Raw genomic sequence first — 18,381 nt, forward strand, 5'->3', positions numbered from 1 at the left:
ATGGGACTGGCAGTTAGAGGCGTCAAACTGAAATAGGTCAAAAAAATGTCATTTGTGTCAGAAGGAAAAACATTTGACCAACAGGAAATAGATTACAGCAAATCGAAAAATGAAGATTTTGTTTAGTTTGAGTATAATCGAGGCATAGACGACGGCACAGTGTAGGGAAACGTTCATGTGTACATATTATGGCGCATATCGTCTGTAGGAGCGCGTCGTGTAAATTCGCTTGCGCTGAAGGGTACTTTGAAAACATTAGAAGCGAATACCAGTATTTACAGAAAAGGAATTAGCAAATGGTGTAGTCGATAAATTCACTAGGAAAATTAAATGTGTCTCCGTTACTGGTAACGACAAGAACATCAAGTGATGCAATGTTGGGAAAAATGCATAGTCAGGTCACGAAGCGGTTGCAGTTCAGAAGTATAGTGAATAGAAATACAATTTTCAATAAAAGAAAAACTGGCATGCTTTATGGCGTGTGGTTGAAGCCATCTCACAATATACAAGATAGCGTCCAGCTAATAAACATATATTTATAGTTGACGGCATTAACGGTTGACCAAAGAATGCAATAATTCTGTAACATGTGTATATATATATTATCACGGTGCGTGTCAATAATATACTAGGTTGTATAATAATATGTTTTTGTCGCTATTGCTATACAGACACTAGATGTAGAACAAATAAATCGCACTTATGCCGGTATTAGTGCGTCGTTGTCTTCAATTCGTGCAGGAAAGCGAACCATCCGAGCCAAAAGAATTGCCAAATCAAGGATGAATGAAGTGGTCAGCGGAGCTGCAAGGTGACGGGCTATCGTGGAGCGTTTCGCAGACGCCGCGGAGGAAGTCGCGTTGTTGCCGAGGGTCACATTTCTCAACCGTTCAAAACCTGGCCAATGGATTTCAGTTTTGGGAACAACAGATATCTACGGCTGGTTGCATAAACGTCCGTTTAGGATTGCTTATGGATTTTTGCTAGGTTCAGCTCAATACGGTTCGAATTCGGTTTAGGCAGCAAAGTGACGTGGGATGAATTCAAATGCGTTTATTTAGGCGGTTTCCCTAGGGAGCACCATTTCTATAAGAGAACATTTTGCGCGGGTTTGAGAAGCTGATGAAAACCTGTACGCGTTCATCCAGGAAAGGCAGTTTCTGCAAGACCATGTTGGATTTTCTTGAGTTCGAAAGCGTCCTTTGTATGACATCAATTCTGTGTGACGACTTCGGAAACTACCTGACTGTAACTTTGCCACCTGACCTATCCTAAATTTCCACATGGCTCGCAATGCACCAATATATAACTGAAGCCGAACCGCCGCCACACTTAGTCAGCGTGCATAGTAAATTAGGCTTCTGGGTATGCTGTAGCGTGCCGATTCGCTTCTAAGGTTTAAACTCCCAGCGCGAGAAGCAAGATCTGGTGTATTCGTATGGTATGGCATAGAGGACTGTGTCGAATGCAAAGGTCCTTATGATGTCTGGGAGCTGGTATCAGTAAAATGCAACGGGCGGACCATCATCGGAACGAAATCATCGTAAGACCAGAGATTCAAGAGCAAGTGTCCGGTTCATCTGAGAAGAGAGGCAAGCGTGCAAGCATTCTCAAACCGAACAATAAATTCTGAGGCGCTTCCACATGGCCTTGACATATATTTACAGGTCAGAGAGGTGGTGGCTCAATATGAGAGCTGCCAAAGTGCAGAACCTTCGGGATCAAAGGAATACATATTGACATCCGTCCTCATTTATTAATACCTACAGCTACGGATGTGGTTGATAAACGTTGATGTGTAGTTTTAGCAAGCAAGGAAAGAGCTTCGAAGTTAACGAATATGGATGAGAGAAAGCGGTGGGATTAGTCGGATTTACCGGTGTGGTAATTAACAGCAGGAGGCAAATGTGGTAATTGACGGCAGGAGGCGGATGTGGTGATTGATGAGCGAGAGGGGTTTTGAAAGCTTCCTACGCCGTGGTATTAGGTAACGTGGATTCCTTCTTTAATTGCCAGTCTTGTAGAGAAGGAGATTGGCTCTAACTGACGTCAGCATAGGCACGGAGAACCTCTGCATGGGCAAAAATGCGAGGTTACAATCCCTGACTTATCTCCCTCCGTGTGCTGTTAATAAGCTACTTTCGTAAAAACCAATGACATTGGGGTGTCGAATTGAGGAGTGAATTTTGCTTTCCACATCTTTCAACTGCGAGAAGTTCCAAAATATGTTCAGAGATGCCTCACAATATTACGAGTATAAGGAGCACGGTCGCTTCGTCTGCTTGATCTGTGCTCAAGGAGGTAGTCTTGAAATGGAAGCAAGCAGTTCTAAAAAAAACTGCCTGAACCAAGGTACAATCAGAAAATGAGAATGCGGCCCACAGCAGAGACAATTGTAAGTAAGGGAGAACAACGGTCGCAGAAGGTTAAATTATTTTAAACGCAGACCATCCAGGGAAACCTCAACCACCGAACTGTCAACCCGAGCCAATCATGCCTCTTAAAGTAGCGCAGCAATAGCAATCGTGGTCAACCTATGCAGATTATAGTGGATAAAATATCGGATAGAACGAAATATGCACAGAAGCACCTGCAAAACGGCGAATGGTTTGTGTGTAGAGAAGTGAAAGACGTGGAGAAGGTGTGGGTATATCTCTGCTCTGTCGCGTCGAATGCGTGTTTGAGAAGTACAAATGTTATCTAGGCGACCTGAAGGCTTCACGCTGCAGCCAAACAACGCTTGTTTTGCAGGAGACTTTAATACAGGGCTGAAGGTACGGGGGTTTATCAGTACGAGCCAATGGCTTCGAATAATCCATAAAAGGAAAGCTAATGTTCTGTCGGGTAGCGCAGGAACAGCACGTAGACCTCACAATCAGCAGCGAAGAAATAATGCCCACCAGCTGCATCGAAAGTCCGTCACGGAGCACAAAAGCGCTAGTAGATATTTCAAGCAAAGTAATCAGAAAAAGCGACACCCATAGGAACAGAGGACGAATCTTGGGCAGCGCATGCAAGTTGGCAAGCGAAATAATCAATAGGAGGGGGAAACGTATACAGTCCAAGTACTGACCCCCCTGCCGCCGAAGAACTGCGAATAGGCCAAGAGATCTAGAGGCGACTCAGAAATGATAGCGAGCCTACTCATTTCATACCGATAACGCTCGACAAAGTTCAAGCGCGCTATAAGCAAAAGCGCTGTTAGGACTTCCTTATAAATCTTAATGAGGTTATAAGACCGCTAGAGGATAAATAAGGAGGGCCCTAAGCCGTCGACAAGCAAGGAAATAGCTCCTCGACACGAAAAGTTACAACATTTGAGAGACAGCAATAGGCCTATGGAACGAGGCATCAGCGGTCACGGCGGTTGACATCCTTACGTCAATAGGGTGGATCAAACAAGAACCACCAGGGCCAGGCGGCACCCCGCCTTTAGCGGTCAAATCCTTTCCAAAAAATTTTCAGATATGATGGCTACCGTAGCCACAAAAAGCATGCACAAAATTTCGCTCTCGGCCGCCTCGAAAAAAATGGTGCTTATCCCGAAGATAAACGGGGTATATTCTGCTTGATAAAATGGTAATGGCTAAAGGCTTCGAAGTAATCGCTAGGGGCGGGCTGCAGTTATTCGTTGAGGAGCATAGGCTAATATATCCTTCACGTTGTCCTAACAATGATACCAGGTACAGCAGCCAAAGCCGAACTCATACATGGCTAGCCTTTTAAGACTCGAAAGCTAAGCTATTTATGGCAATACTCTAAATGTCAAGAGTGCTTTCAACAGTTTCCCATAAGAGACAGCACTTGAAACGACTACCTACCTTGACCTACCTGGCGCGTAATATCTAATTACCTGAAGAACAGAATGGTAATGAGCAGAAATATCGCACAACCAATGAGGGATAACATTACCAATAACGGCCGATGTATTCCAGGGCTTTATATTATGTTCAATTCTATGAAACATTGGATACGATGATGTCCCAGGACTGCGAGATCTTTGAGCAAAGTGGAGCTCCTTACGTATGCAGACAACCTGGCTGTTATGGTACGAGCAAAAATGACTTCGGAGACGGAGCTATAGGCTATTAAAACAGTAAGATCGGCTGACAGAAAATGTGCTGGAGCTTGCTTCAAAGAAGAACAAGGGTATTCTGCTCACAGGAAGAAAACATGTGTAAGAAACCAGTCTCCACTTAATGAATAAACAAATTAGGATGGTAAAGTATACTGTATATCTGCGCATACGCCCGAACTTAGCGGATTATTTTACCTTAGAGGGCTATGGCCAAAGCTCATGAAACGGTGAACGCTAAGGATCTTGGTTCATATAAATAGACCAAAGAAGGCGTGCAGACGAAAGCTTCTGATGTCGGTCGCCGAGTCAATGATCCTTTTCCGTTCCTTAGTTTGGTTCTAATCGTCGTTGATTGAAATATATTCGTGATAACTGAATAGCTTTTCCGTGAGTTACAACGAACAGCTGCACTGCGAATTTTTCAAGCATATAGGACAGTCAATACGTCAGCGACTTTTGCCTTGGTTGGAACACCCTCGTAGAGCTTTAACAAAAATTGAAGAGGAGACAAACTAAACCGTGAAGCTTTTATGAAGATATGGGCTATACCAGTCATAAATTCGGGAACTGGAGTCCGTGACCTAATCCTAAATATAAACAGGAAACGACTGGAGCGCGCCGAGGGAAAAGTAAACTGCAACGTAGGCTATAGATTATTACGGGCTGTGAGTATTTTCATTCATACCTACACATGGGGAAAGTTACATCCCACATGTGTGCATTGCAACCAAGAGCAGAGGATGATCCCATCCACATGTTATTAATATCAGTTTCGAGGCTGTAAGGACAACAACCAGAACAAACAAGATCTAATAAATGGAATGGAGTAGATATCTTCTTTAGGGACTAGCAGAATTTATGTGGAGTTCATATGCAGTAACCACTAAAAGGTGAACACTTGAAACGATTACAGCCAGAGAGGTCCTGAAAGAAAGATCGCGTCGGGCGGCAGTGCAGAATAAGACGTGACGACCAGAATTCCAGGTTCACAAATATCGGGACCTAGCGAATCTGCAAGGCGGAGGCCCCGGAAATGACCATGGCCAATTGTTTTCTCTGCCAATCTGTAGTACTATTCAGTGAAATTCCGTACTGGCAGAGAGTGAAAGGAGGGTCGTATTAGTCTCGATGGAACTTTACCCAGCGAGGCTAGATTTGGGACTACAGTGGGTGGGTGTCCAGGTGTCACTTGGCCCCCGGTGTTCGCAACAATGTATTATATCCTCCCCTATAAAAATACACTAACCGAGAAGTACTATTAGTGCTAGACTCAAACGAGCCGCGGATACTTAAGTAATTGCAATAAAGATAGAAAACAAATACAATAAAACGGATTTAAGTTGTATCGTAGGAACTGCTGTCGGCGCAGCAGTCCAGACAATGCTGATTTGACGCACGCTATCTAGTTGCACAACTAGACTTCGGCACCGGGTCGGCTAGAAATGTATTTTTTTTGGAAAATTTATAAATTAATGATAAACACTTGACCTTTTATAGGACACTTTGAAGCCAAGTCTTCATTTACTTATAAATTAATCTGTATCAGTTTGTTTTATGCGTTCTAATTAAAAGATAGTACCCACGAGAATTTTGTCGAGAACATTTTATCTGTTTCATAAAATGAATTAATAATCCAAGCAATCGGATAAGGAAGGTCTAAATGCGTACAGAGGACGATCGTTCGGTCGCTTAGTGGATCGAAGGCTTTAACAGCTGCTGAAAACGTCTTGCAATAACTGGTTTAGTTTTCTAGTTAAGCGGATCATCCTAATAACAGAACAAATGTTTGCTCATATAAACATCGTCAACTTCGATGATAAAGCACACAGAATATAGTGATCATGACAAACACTAATAAGATTTTGACACGGAAAATGGGGGAAAAAGAAGTTTAAATTTTCGCCTTTATTTTTAGATTTCTGCATATCTAGATTGTGGTCACTTTTAAGTAGGATATACGCCAACTTACTAAAAGGTAATTAAGCATGCTATTATTAGGCATGCTGGGTATATCGTAACTTTAGGTGTCGCACACAGCAGTGGCCACAACAAGTGCGGAACCTATGTACACGTGTGCGGTAAACGCAAAAACCAAGTATTATCATCGCCATCAGCATCTAGCGCGAACCAATGTCTTATCACAACCGAAACCATTTCTCAATACAAGTAGTTACAAATCTATAATAGTAATTATATCACGACGATTGGTTATAATAACACTCTTAAAGTCCTCTATCTCACTAACACCTCGTTAATGTAACAATCTCTTAGCAATGCAATGTAGCAATCAGAATTGTCGCAGCGATAACCATTAGGTTTTTTGGCTATTGTCGAAAAATGTTTGCCCTTTATCCACTTCCTGTTTCGTACCAAGTGGACCCCAAAAATGATTTAAATCAGATATGAGATAAAAACTATATCCTAAATGAACCATTGCTTCTAGTTGGCATCGGCCACAATGACCACTACCGAAGAAAAAATCGAGACGTCTTACTACATTATTACATTCAACTACTGATGCTTATTTTTCTTTCTTTCAGTCACTCACTCGCTGATCAGCCTCCGAGAGCGCTTGCCCTCTACGTTTACAGTTATCACCATCATCTTGTTGGCGGGTCAAGCAGACCACACCTGTCAATGGTTTTCAAGCACGTTTAATTTCAAGCACCGCAAAACTTCTTCGGTTTTCTCATTATGTTTGCTATTGCTTCGAATTTTTGTTTCGAGATCTGCTGAGCTGGCTCGGCTTCTAAGCGGACAAGTACATTCTCAATTAAATCTATCTCGGGACATTCTATGATTTGACCCGCGTCTACAAGACGACATATGGCTGCCTCGGCAATAGGCAGAATTCTGCTGTTCGATTTGACGTTAGCTAACATCGTTTTTGCTTGCTTGTCGCCTTTCTTATGCTTCCGCCGATATTCAAGCTCCCGTTTGCTCAAGAACTCGCTTATTTTATGAATTCTTTCTATGGCTACTACCTGCCAATGCTCCGGAAGATTGGCGGGACACCGTTTGTTTATGCTAGACGATGCCCCCATTGTGTTTGTTTTTACTAGACAATTTCAAGTGGTACAGGAAACTGGAGAAGTTGCCGGGGAGTTACTGTAAAAGCAAATACGGTTAAATCGATTAGTCATTATTTCGTATGGTAAATAGCTAGGGGCTGGTGAACTGATTATGACCATTGGCACATTTGCTACACGCCAGACGCAATGGTTGTACCGGTAACCTATTATATCAGCGTTCACCAACAAAACAGTAGACAGCGCGGCTAGAAGCAGTAATGCGTTTCTTCAATATCGCCAACCTTGGAACAGGCTTTGAAGATTGTTTACGGTATGACGAAAAAAAGAGAAAGGAAAAATAAGCGTGAGTTTGAAAACTGCTCCAGGTTACAGCATCCAACGTTAATGACACACTCTTGTTTACCAAGACCCATAGTCTATCCTATACACACTAAAATTCGTTCTACTTAACAAAACCGCACTCATATACACTTACGCCAGGATGGCGGATGGTCAGTTCACGGATTTGTTTCGAGTTTCCCTTGTCGCAGTAAAGGAATGAGACGACATAGAATAAGCTAGACACGCTGCACTACTGACTCAACTATGCACGTCACGATTTTGGTGCACGTTACTTGCGCCCGATCTATCATATTGATCATCTATCGAACGCTGGAATGTTGTCTGCACGGTTAGATATTAGTGGAATTCTTTATCGTTTTCATAGACTGCGCTGACAACTTGAATTCATATTAGGGAAATTGCACACAAATTGTGGAGATATTCTCTTCTCAAGGGTTCATTTGTAACGGATGTATTCGAATTGTGGGCTTGCCGTAGACAATTGGTGGCGCTAACGTGACCACAATTGTCTGTCCATCCAATATTCGTTTGGCTTTTTTTTGTTACCATTATGAACTTTGGATGATGTGCTGGCTAGATACTGCCTCTTCTCGCTTATGTTCTATATACAATTAACTAAATGATATTCATTGCTGATGTAGAAGACCTACGCAATGTGGATAGCCTTCAGGAAGACAGATAAATTCCAACTAGGATTTATTTTGACGTTATTCATCGTTTAAAAAATTGTTTTCTTTTAAGAGCCAATTAGAAACTAAGATCTAGAGAACTAAGCGTCGGCGCTGCATATATATATATATATATATATATATATATTAGTATCGCGCGCGAGAGAGAGATCTGCGCATCTGTTTACGTATATATAGCTAATATGAGTCACGTCGAGTTGGCGCTACTGTAATCTGAGAGCCAGGCTTTGGTAGCAGTAAATGCGCTCGTATCGGATCGATTCAAACATGAAGCAAGCTACCACGAAAATAAAAAAGAAACACACGCCGGGATTACAAAGAAAGACCGCTAAAAAAAGTTGGTATATTAATTATTATGGTATTATTGTAAAAAAAAAAAACGACATCGGAAGAACTTCGATATTCCTCATAGCGGTCGACCGATTACGGAAAACGTTTATGAAAATATCGGGAAAAATCGACGCATGAATATCTATGGTATCGCCAAAGAACATTTTGCACAAAACAGCTTTAAAACCGTTCAAAGAAAGCTCGACGTTTGGGGCGCTACACGATTTGACACAAGCAAAGTTCATATTTGCATCTGCAAAGCTCTACGGCACGAGATGGACGACTGGACAACTCGAAAGAGCCGAAACAGGAATCTTCAATCGCCACGTAGTTAAAACATTAAACATAAAAACGTTCGCGTTGACCGATACTGTAACGTTAAGTCTCAATTTGTTTTTCTCTACTATAATAATTAAACTGGCTTGTTCAATATAGATCGATTAAGGCCACTTACCACTTCATCGAGCGAAAGCTACACCAAGCATAACTTCAGTATCGTGTGATGAAATCACTGATGGCACAAATGATAGTTTTCTACGATTGTTTTTAGAGGACCAAGTAAATTGGCTTTCATATTGTGGTTATTAAACCCTAGCTTCTCTGTACAGCCATCGCATGTAAGACGCACACTTAAGATGGAAGTCAACAACCCGGTCGCAGCGACATGCAGGAACAAATGCAAAATAGTGGTCAAACGCTTTCGAGGGAAAGTTACATTCAGGTGTAGTGTTTTCAAGTGTACCTCAACGTATGGTGACTGCTCAACTTATTATCAGAACTCTCCGACAACCGTGGAATTGATAACCATTTGAATCTCCTGAACTTAAATTAACCCTCAAATATTTCCACTAGAAATGATCTAGACTAGGTCCAGTCGACTGCTGATGTTTGTTTCATTTGAGCAAATATGTAAAGTTGCTAATGTATTTTGTACACTTTATTTCTATCATTGATAGCTTACTTCTACCATCTAGGTCTATTGCTCAAAGGTTTAATTTAAAAGCCAATTCCTTATGTGGCTTTTGGGGCTTTTCCTATTCGGCGCACGTTCATCGTTGTAAACGTTAACTTCAACGACTGAATGGGTGCATTCCACTAATTTGAACGGTACGTTTAAGGAACATAGATTCCAACTGTGAGATTATTTTTTATTTCGAAAATTACAGTTATTTTCACAAATATTTCCATTTTCCAATAGAAAATCATTGAAATTCGTAGTCAGTCTTCACGATTGTTAGCATATTCGATATATGTATATCCCACGTAATTTACCTTCATTTAACTTATCCATTACAAGTTATAATATTGAATGCGTAAGGGTTGAAATTCGGATATAATCTACTGTGCAGATTCGATATTCTTCCGGTAACCACGAGGTGGGAACTCGACAAAAAATCTAATGCGGTGTATGTATAGTTGGAATAATAGAAACAAAAACAGCGGATCATAACCACAAAAAAAAATGGCAACAATTATGTTATGGTTAAAATAACGGCTCGAGTAAGTAACATGCGCCAATATGTGTCGTATGTACCAATATGTAGTAGGAGTTCTCAAAAGTTGCCTACTCTGTTAGGTTGTGTTTTTTTATGCTCGCCATGAACATTTCGATTTAAAGTGTTTAAATCTCTACGCTATTTCACACGTCTCATGCGCGCCCACATCCCACCATTCGCCTTTTTATCTCGAAAACATTATATATATCTTGCATCAAGGTTGCATGGTTGCTTAGGTAACTGCAACAAATTGGCGTAGTTACCGTGGGAATTAGCCGTCTTTGATTGGCAACCGCGAACGCATTGTTTACTAACACTTGATGCTGTTACCACAGCAAATTGTATGGGTCAAAGTAAGCTATCAGAAAATAAAGTAATTTCTTTGTTCTTAATTTCAGTAAGTGTTAGACTGGTTCTATGATCGCTGCTTCTGAAGCATTACGTAAGTTGAGACGGGGCAAATCTGCCCTTGCCACACCAGTGGGTCTAGTTTGTTGCTCGGTCGGCAAGTTTGCCTCATTCGCACGCCTATATAACGGACGCCGACGTTGTGCGTTTGCTGGCGCGGAATCTGTTAATTGATAAATTTTAGTCGTTCGGAGCATTTAAAACATCAGCTAATTCTAATCTGTTAGTGCGAGCCGTCAACAACGAACTACTGAGATTCCAGGTGAGAGCAATGCAGTTCATAGAATTTTTTAATAATAATTATTTCAGCACTGATCATCTTATAATCTTATTGATCCCCTTAATAGCTCACCGACGATTCCAGACGGTTTTCGAAGAGTACTACGATTGGGTTCTCAAACATGCATCGTTCCCTAGTTCTCTAAAAGGAGTGCAGACACAATTTTGGGTGGAAGTTGGTTGATAAGGCCCTTCAGAATATAGCTTTAAACTCGATTAATTGGAAGCCTTAGTTCTAGAAAAAGACACGAAAAAATTAGATAAATCGCAAACTAAATCAAATAAAGCTTTCAAAATCGGTTACTTACTGAACATATATATGTTCTATTACCATTAGGTGTCAAAACAGTTTTAAAAAGTTCATTGTCTACCCATTCGTCAACATGCCTAAGTGCACGGCCTTGGCAAGGCTTACGGCAAAAAATGCTTTTCCTCTCCTCGACTTTTCAAAAATAAATAAGCGACTATGTTTCCTTCTTCTATTTATGTCTGCTAAGGATATGAGGATACGGGGACATGCTCAAATAAATAATTTCATAAAGTTTTTCATCTCCCTATTTATCCTTATTATTATCTGCTTTGGTATTGTCTTTATCAGTAAGGCGACTCTTCCCGTCTTCTTGCAACCTAAATTCTGATTAAAAAAAAAAAAGTGTAATTTTTCTCGTTGGCTTCTATAGGCAATTTTTAAGATTAGCCTAAAGCCAGCACGCCTTCAGCCTCATATAGGACAAGTTTGCAAATTCATGTTGGGGCCTTTTCAACTGGAAGGGCATAGGCTCGAAGATGTTCTCCAATTCAGTACCTCCACGTGTGGTCGAACCGACTTTTAGACGTAGAACAGAACGTAAATTGAATTCAAATCTCTAAATATAAAACAAGTTCTTTTTTTATAAAAAAGCAAACATTTTTTAAGATCGTCATGTGTTTATGACACTACTTCTGTATTCCCCCGAACTACCTAAAAGTTATTGCAAGATAAGCTTACAAAAAGATTTACACCAATAAATATCACCACAGATGCGATTTATTCGGGTCATACTTCGATCTTGTAGCAATAGCAACCGAAATGCCAAGGATTATTGAGACAAGCCGAAACACACGCGTACTGCCCCAACATATGGTTGAAGCTCGCCCACACTTTCTGCACACGAAAGCTTGTTCTGTTTACTCAAACCGGAATTTCCCTTGACTGCCGGGACGATGCCGGCTGATGCACACGAGTAGACATCTCCTACAGTTGACCCATCAAAGATGGTAATTTCGATGCCAGCGCGACTTCCTCCACGGATCTTAGCGTTGCTAATTGGTTTACCAAGTTCGCCTATCCTTTATTGACAAATACAATTTATTCAAAAATATATCGTCCTTGTATTGAAAATACCCAGGACTATATATATGTATATATATATATATACACACGGCGTTTATTTGAGGGTTTAAAACAGTATTGCCAGCGGTAATTACGCGCAGAGGGTACTAACTATGGCGCTTAATCTTTCAGGCAACAACGACAACAACAGACGAAGACGACTAAATGAAGAGAGTATTTACAGGTCTTATTGTTCTCGCGACAGTTCTAGCAGTCGCGCACGGGGGGATCCAAGATTATATGCTGAAGAAGGTTCGCCGCCCGTTGTTACTTGCGGCCGCTACAGGCGGCGCTATAGGGCTGGGCTACGGTTATCTTGTGTCAGGACAGGGAGGTGATGATGGCGCAAAAACGCATGTTTATAACTACGGAAATTACAGAACCCATGCTGATGAAGGCATTCAAATTATCAACCTTGACACAAAGGGTAGATGATTGCATTGTATTGAAAAATGCGCGCATGTCACTTTACTCGCATTAAGCACTATACATATATATATAAGTAACAAATTAAGATTTATTTTCAACGATGTACTACACTCATGGTGCTTAGTGTACTAGTCACAACGCACCATATATTGCGCATGTTTTGTATACACATATAAATAAACGAGAGGATATCTATAATTAGTATCTAAAAAAGAACTAATGATATCCGTGTTAACTAATATCTGTGTGAAGTCAAACAAAGAAGTGCCTAACAGATAGTAGGTAGGCTCCGAAATCATTCTGTGCATACGATTCCAAGCATCCTTATTTGCAGATCCTCCATAATATACTAGCTGCGTATTGGGCTGTGTTTGTTTTTTTTTTTTAACTAGATTGCTTCAAAGTCACACTTCAAGTTAGATCGTACAGGTTACGTCGCTGTCGTTTGACAGCTATAAGTGCGATAGCGCTGTTCGAATACCTTTAGTCAAACGAAGAACTTCTTCAAAATGAATAAATGTTACAATTTTATCTACAGAGACACACATGCTGGCCATAGTTCAAAAAAGTTGTGATATTTATGGTTAAAATGCGTTATTGAAGGAAATGACTTAATGATGGTTTTGTGGTTGGCAAAAGATGCTCCTCATCGTAATCGACCAGTTCCGTAAAAAAAACGATGAAATTAAAGCAAAAATTAACTAACAACGATACGTGAAGCTAGCTGTCCGCCACAAAAACGCTTTAACCAATTTTGAATAGGCTAACTACAAAAGAAGCTCAGTATTGATTTAGTTTGAATAAAGGAATGTAAAAATAATTTGAGAGAATTTTTCATTTAGAGACCTATGGTGATGGGATTATGGTGTTACCGGAGAAATAACAGGAAGTCACATATATCGTATGTGAGAATGGTGAATATTTGGGTTAGTAACATTAGTTTAATATAAAATACTGTTTCCTTCAGTTTGGGCTTAAGAACAGCCAATACTTTTTCAACAATCCACTTTTACGAGACGTACGCTAACAGCATACTTTGTTTCTGATTTGAACATTTTGAAAAAGGCAGCATTTATATACAAACTTCTGTGTATTCATCCGGCGGAAAGTCAATAATTTTTATGATGGGATCCTTCATCAGATTATATGCATAGGACAGTAGAAGGGCTATCGGATCATTTGTTAAGAAGCGTATTTATCGTGTACTTACCTTAACCGAACCGGCGGTGTTATTTATAATGAATGTATACCCTTGGGCCTTCAAATTTTACACTAATCAACACCATGAGCTTTTTTCTTGCTCTTTGTTTTGTTTGCTTCTATTTTTATTGGGCTGTCACTTGGAAAACAAAGGGTCTTGCGTCTATAAATACACCGACAATATTTTATTCTAAATAAAGTAAATACCTTGTATAAACGCACAACATATCAAACCGGACCTGATAAATAATTATCCACCGTAACAGAAAGACATACTCATATATAAAAAGAAATTGTTTCAGTAGTTGACGATCAGTAAACATGATATTCACTAAATAGAACTGAAAAGTCCAAAAATAAAACCACAGATTCTGTCGAAACGTTCACTTAGACATTAATTTTGAAACGTAAACGAGTAACTATTAGTCCAGCTTGTTTTAAAGCAAACGTCTTCAAAGTATTGGATTTGAGAGCGTGTAATAAGATTAGCGTACCGTTTAGCTTGCGAAATCTGCTCGCTACTAATATTGAGTTGAAATGTACGATTTGAAAGTAAGCATTAGATATGCTAAAAAAAAAAACATCACTAGGATTAAGTAAATCCGGCGTATTCTAATAAATAAAAATTGAAGGTAGAGTCTTCTTACCCTATAAACTAGGAAATTGTTCATTTTTGTCATAAAGCCCCACTCAACTTACCATCACGCTGTGCTAGTGCTAAAAAATTCGTCGTCTGCAACGTGGAACAAACGGATTGTTCGATTAAATAATATCTGTTGGTCTATGCTATGGCTATAATCACGAAGGCAGGTGAAGCAGACATGCTTTTTATCCAGCTATGGTAATTATAGCTGAATTTTCTACCAACATCAGAACATTACAAATTGGGTGGTAAAAATTGGTTCGACGCTAAGGGTTTCCTTATGTTGTCTAACTCGATTTGTTCTATACAGGATCATATTGTCGTCTTTGTTACTTACGTAACACGTTCTAGTTATACGTATTTTCCAATAGCAATATAACGATAATCGGGTACGTATTACAGACCATAAAAAGGTAATTAATTCATAAAAAATTTTCTAATAAATATAACGAGTAATACACACCACGGAAAACTTTATTGACCGATAACTTATCTCTAATTCAACATACGTACACATCACACGCACACACACACACATATGCGCCACATATATATATATATATATATATATACAAAGAGACGTAGATAACTCTGGCGGAAGGCCGTCTGGCAGCAAAGTTAAGATCTGACAATGGTTCAAACGGACGGCTGTTTCCGCTGAGCATCTCAGATGTGATGTAGAACAATGTACTGGCATTTATGCCCCACTGACTTAACGTTACGCTCACAACATCAGATAGAAGAATTATAATACACTATTCTTAGACATGCTTTTGTCTAACAATCACATAACGACTTACAGGTGCACTAAGCTCAACATGATAATAGTACCTAAATGGACTAGTATTTTGCACAAAATAGGAGATTTGTACAACAAGACATATGGCTACCAAACACTCATGACTCTTCTATGACATGAAGATGATACAACGCTTTATAATTCGATTCGAACAAATACAGGGCATACTTCCAGAGCAGCTGATACTAACTGATGTGCCAGGAGCTGAATAAATCGTCCTGGTCGCCTAATAGTTTTCAAGTGTTCGTATCAATACGTCCACATCGAGATCTACTTCCTGCCGTGGCTTTCTCCTCCATAGGTACCGCCAATACCGCCGTATCCAGTGCCGAAGCCGCCATAGCCGCCGTAGGCGCTGCCAGCATTGATCACCTGTACATCGCTAGCTCCGCTACCCCCACCTCCGAAACCGTAGTTGTAGATGTGATGATGATCACCGCCTTTACTGCCCTTACCCTGATTCGCTAGGAGCACTCCATAGCTGAGACCTAGCGCACTGCCACCAAGACCAGCTGCGAAAAGAGCGCCAACATTTCCTCCACCTTTTTTGCCACCGCCCCAACCACCGCCGCCGCCAAATCCACTCTGAGCAAGCGAAATCAGAGTTCCCGTAAACACTATGAGACACACCAAAAATCGCAGCATTATGATACAACGGTTCTCACGTCGCGTGTTCGCAGGTCTTCACGAAGGGGGGATAGGTCGTCCTTGAGCGAGTTTACGACGCCACCAATTGGGCAGGGAAGATGATGCTCCCGTACCTATGCTGGTAGTGCTGTGCACCTGAACAACCTGTTGTTAAGAGCACAGGACGGCGATGTGTTCTTGAATGGATTGGAAAGTGATCTGCGCTGGGACGTCTGCCCCAGCGAATTATATCGGGCAGCGCTAGCAAGCAAGTGGAGAAGGGCGGGAGGACTTAGTACTTACCAAACCGCTATCTGTGTGTGCTCTGTTGCTCATTTTAGCTTTGTTTTTTTTTTTGTGAAACTGCTCGTTACGACTACCGTGATGTGTGAAATGTGTTGCCCCCACAAAGGGTTGATTGTGATAACCGGCTCCGAAAGGATGCCGTCGCGCTTATTATTGTAGCTTAGATGCTTGATGTTAAACGCCTGGCGGAATGTGTGCGATTTCATTGGATTACCCCAAAGGCTCATGTCGTCAAGGGTAGGACGGATTGCCGCTGCAGAGAGATGAAGAGACTATGCGGTGTTATCCAACTCATCAACATTGCTTATGACGACGACGTTGGCGATTACTCGATTACCTACAGCTGACGGACAAAGCAGCAGCCGCCTGCTAAAGCCGCTAAATGTTCAAAGAGAGCGGCTCTCGCTGGCGAATAGTGGTGCGTTACGCGTGGGCTATTAAAAAGTCCGACCACGCGGTTATTTGCAATTGTTTTACATAATTACGGCATCAAATCAAGTCTTTCTTATACTGCAGTGAGACGTGGCCACCAGCAAGACGAAAAGTATTAGCTAATGTCATGATACCTCGTAGTAATATATAACATAACAATAATAATATGAAGCCGGCACCGCTACGTTAAATAAGGTGGCTTGTAAATTCGTCTAACGTGTCTAATGAAACTAGATATTAATCTATAAATAAACATACAAAAACTGAAACTCTAAAAAGGGTTCACCTATTACAGACTGGCAAATGTACCGTTTTCAACTCACGATTACGTGGCCGTGTTTGGTTTCCCCGCTTTTTTGTTTGACACCCATAAAAAAGAAATCTATTTTAAACTGAACCAAAGCTTAATTAACTGCTGCAATAACTAATGCTTTTACTGTATATAACTACAGACTACGAATTTGAGCTTGAGTGTATCTTATAATCTCAGTTCAATAATCTCTTATTGTAGAGTAAGTTGTTGTTGTTGTTGTTGTTATTATTACATGTACCCTAGCCCAGATAGCAGATATCTAGCGAAATTAATTAAACGATTAATTATCAATTAGTACATAAGTTAAAATAGGTAAGTTGTAACCTATATAAAATATACATACTAGTGCATCTAGTTTAGTTTATGCTATTTTTTTTCAATAATTGCCTACTACAAATTTTCGTAATATTCTATGCTCTTCGTTTCATTTCGTCGATTCGTTACATGTACAAACGCACTCTGGTCCGTCTTATTACTGCCTATTGGGCAAAGAACCTCACCCAGGTAATGGCGAACTTGTCAAAATTCGGAGGTACGATACAGTGACGAGAAACGACTCCGTGTATAAACGCATACACTAATACTAAAAGGGTAAGGAAATCGAAACGTAGGAAACGGCAATGTAGAAAACTAAGACGTATTGTGAATGGACCTATAGTTATGCATTCCGTCGTTTAGCAGTGTGAAACAGTTTGAAGCATCCGCTTCAAAATGAGGACTTTTAAATGTAACAATAGTGATATAAGTACTTTAATAGTAGTAACAATAAGTACGTTGAAAATGTCACTGGTTTGCTTTCACGCTATAATTATTTTTGGCTTCAAAACTTACTTCAGCATGTACCTCAATAGTTCCTTTACACATAGACACTGATCCTGTATATGCGGTAAAGCATAAGCCTATTTGATTTAAAGACATGTTGTTCGAATCCCGGCATAGGCAGACTTGGTTCTGTGCTGGGAGCCAGTCGTCCGATGGAGTGTCTAACGGCGACACCGGACGTAAAGCTTGAAACATTGAGGGTAAAGCGTTAGGTCCGTTGCGATGGCCCTCAAAGACGCAGGACACCTTGCCCCCAACCCCTTCTATGAGTATTTTAGTATCATTATTATTATTTCGATGACTCTTCCCCAACTCTCTCGATAAGATCGATGATATCTGTGCAACGAGAACATCCATATTTTTCACCTATCAACGCGCAAGCGCGTCTCGACTTATCGACTTATTATATCTCTATTTGAACAAATCAGAACAAACCTATTGTGTACACTGACGTCCTACAAGTGAAACGCCGTCAGAAAATAACGCTGCGAATAATTTATAATTTAATTTGTTTACGTATACTCTAAGCAGCCTCACTCTGTGGACGTAGGTACTACGAGATTCATGTAGGAGCAATTTAAGTGAGCAAAATGTCTCACAACCTGATACAATCAGTCTGCACACGTCCGATAAAACGTAGCACTACACACAACTGTAATTAGCGTCGTTCCTCTGTCACCAGTTAAAGCTCTTTCTTCAGAGGAGACCCAAATCCAACTAAAAACATGAAATAAGCTGCTAACGTTACGAACACTGACGTTTTCAGTGCATGGTCCTCATCTAA

General features: G+C 40.5%; 1 protein-coding gene and 2 long non-coding RNA genes across 3 annotated transcripts in view; 1 reads left to right on the forward strand and 2 right to left on the reverse strand.

Moving 5' to 3' along the window:
- Positions 1-9,060, reverse strand: part of SmD1 (small ribonucleoprotein particle protein SmD1) — a 37,764-nt gene extending 28,704 nt beyond the window's left edge. The window contains exon 1 of the mRNA XM_022846040.2: positions 8,926-9,060. Within this exon, the coding sequence (XP_022701775.1) occupies positions 8,926-8,933 (8 nt within the window). The 5' untranslated portion in view covers positions 8,934-9,060. The remainder of the gene's footprint in view (positions 1-8,925) is intronic.
- On the reverse strand, positions 5,954-8,076 carry LOC111267665 (uncharacterized). Its single transcript, XR_002684770.2, has 2 exons — positions 7,586-8,076; positions 5,954-7,186 (listed from the first exon to the last, which is right to left on the reverse strand). It is a non-coding gene; the product is annotated as an uncharacterized LOC111267665 (long non-coding RNA).
- A 503-nt stretch (positions 9,061-9,563) lies between the features above and the next one.
- Positions 9,564-13,275, forward strand: LOC111267664 (uncharacterized). The gene is made up of 3 exons (XR_002684769.1): positions 9,564-9,578; positions 10,366-10,637; positions 12,159-13,275. It is a non-coding gene; the product is annotated as an uncharacterized LOC111267664 (long non-coding RNA).
- The last annotated feature ends 5,106 nt before the right edge of the window (positions 13,276-18,381 follow it).

Source organism: Varroa jacobsoni, unplaced genomic scaffold (assembly GCF_002532875.2).
Source record: "Varroa jacobsoni isolate VJ856 unplaced genomic scaffold, vjacob_1.0 scaffold_1207, whole genome shotgun sequence".
Taxonomy (NCBI): Eukaryota; Metazoa; Arthropoda; class Arachnida; order Mesostigmata; family Varroidae; genus Varroa; species Varroa jacobsoni.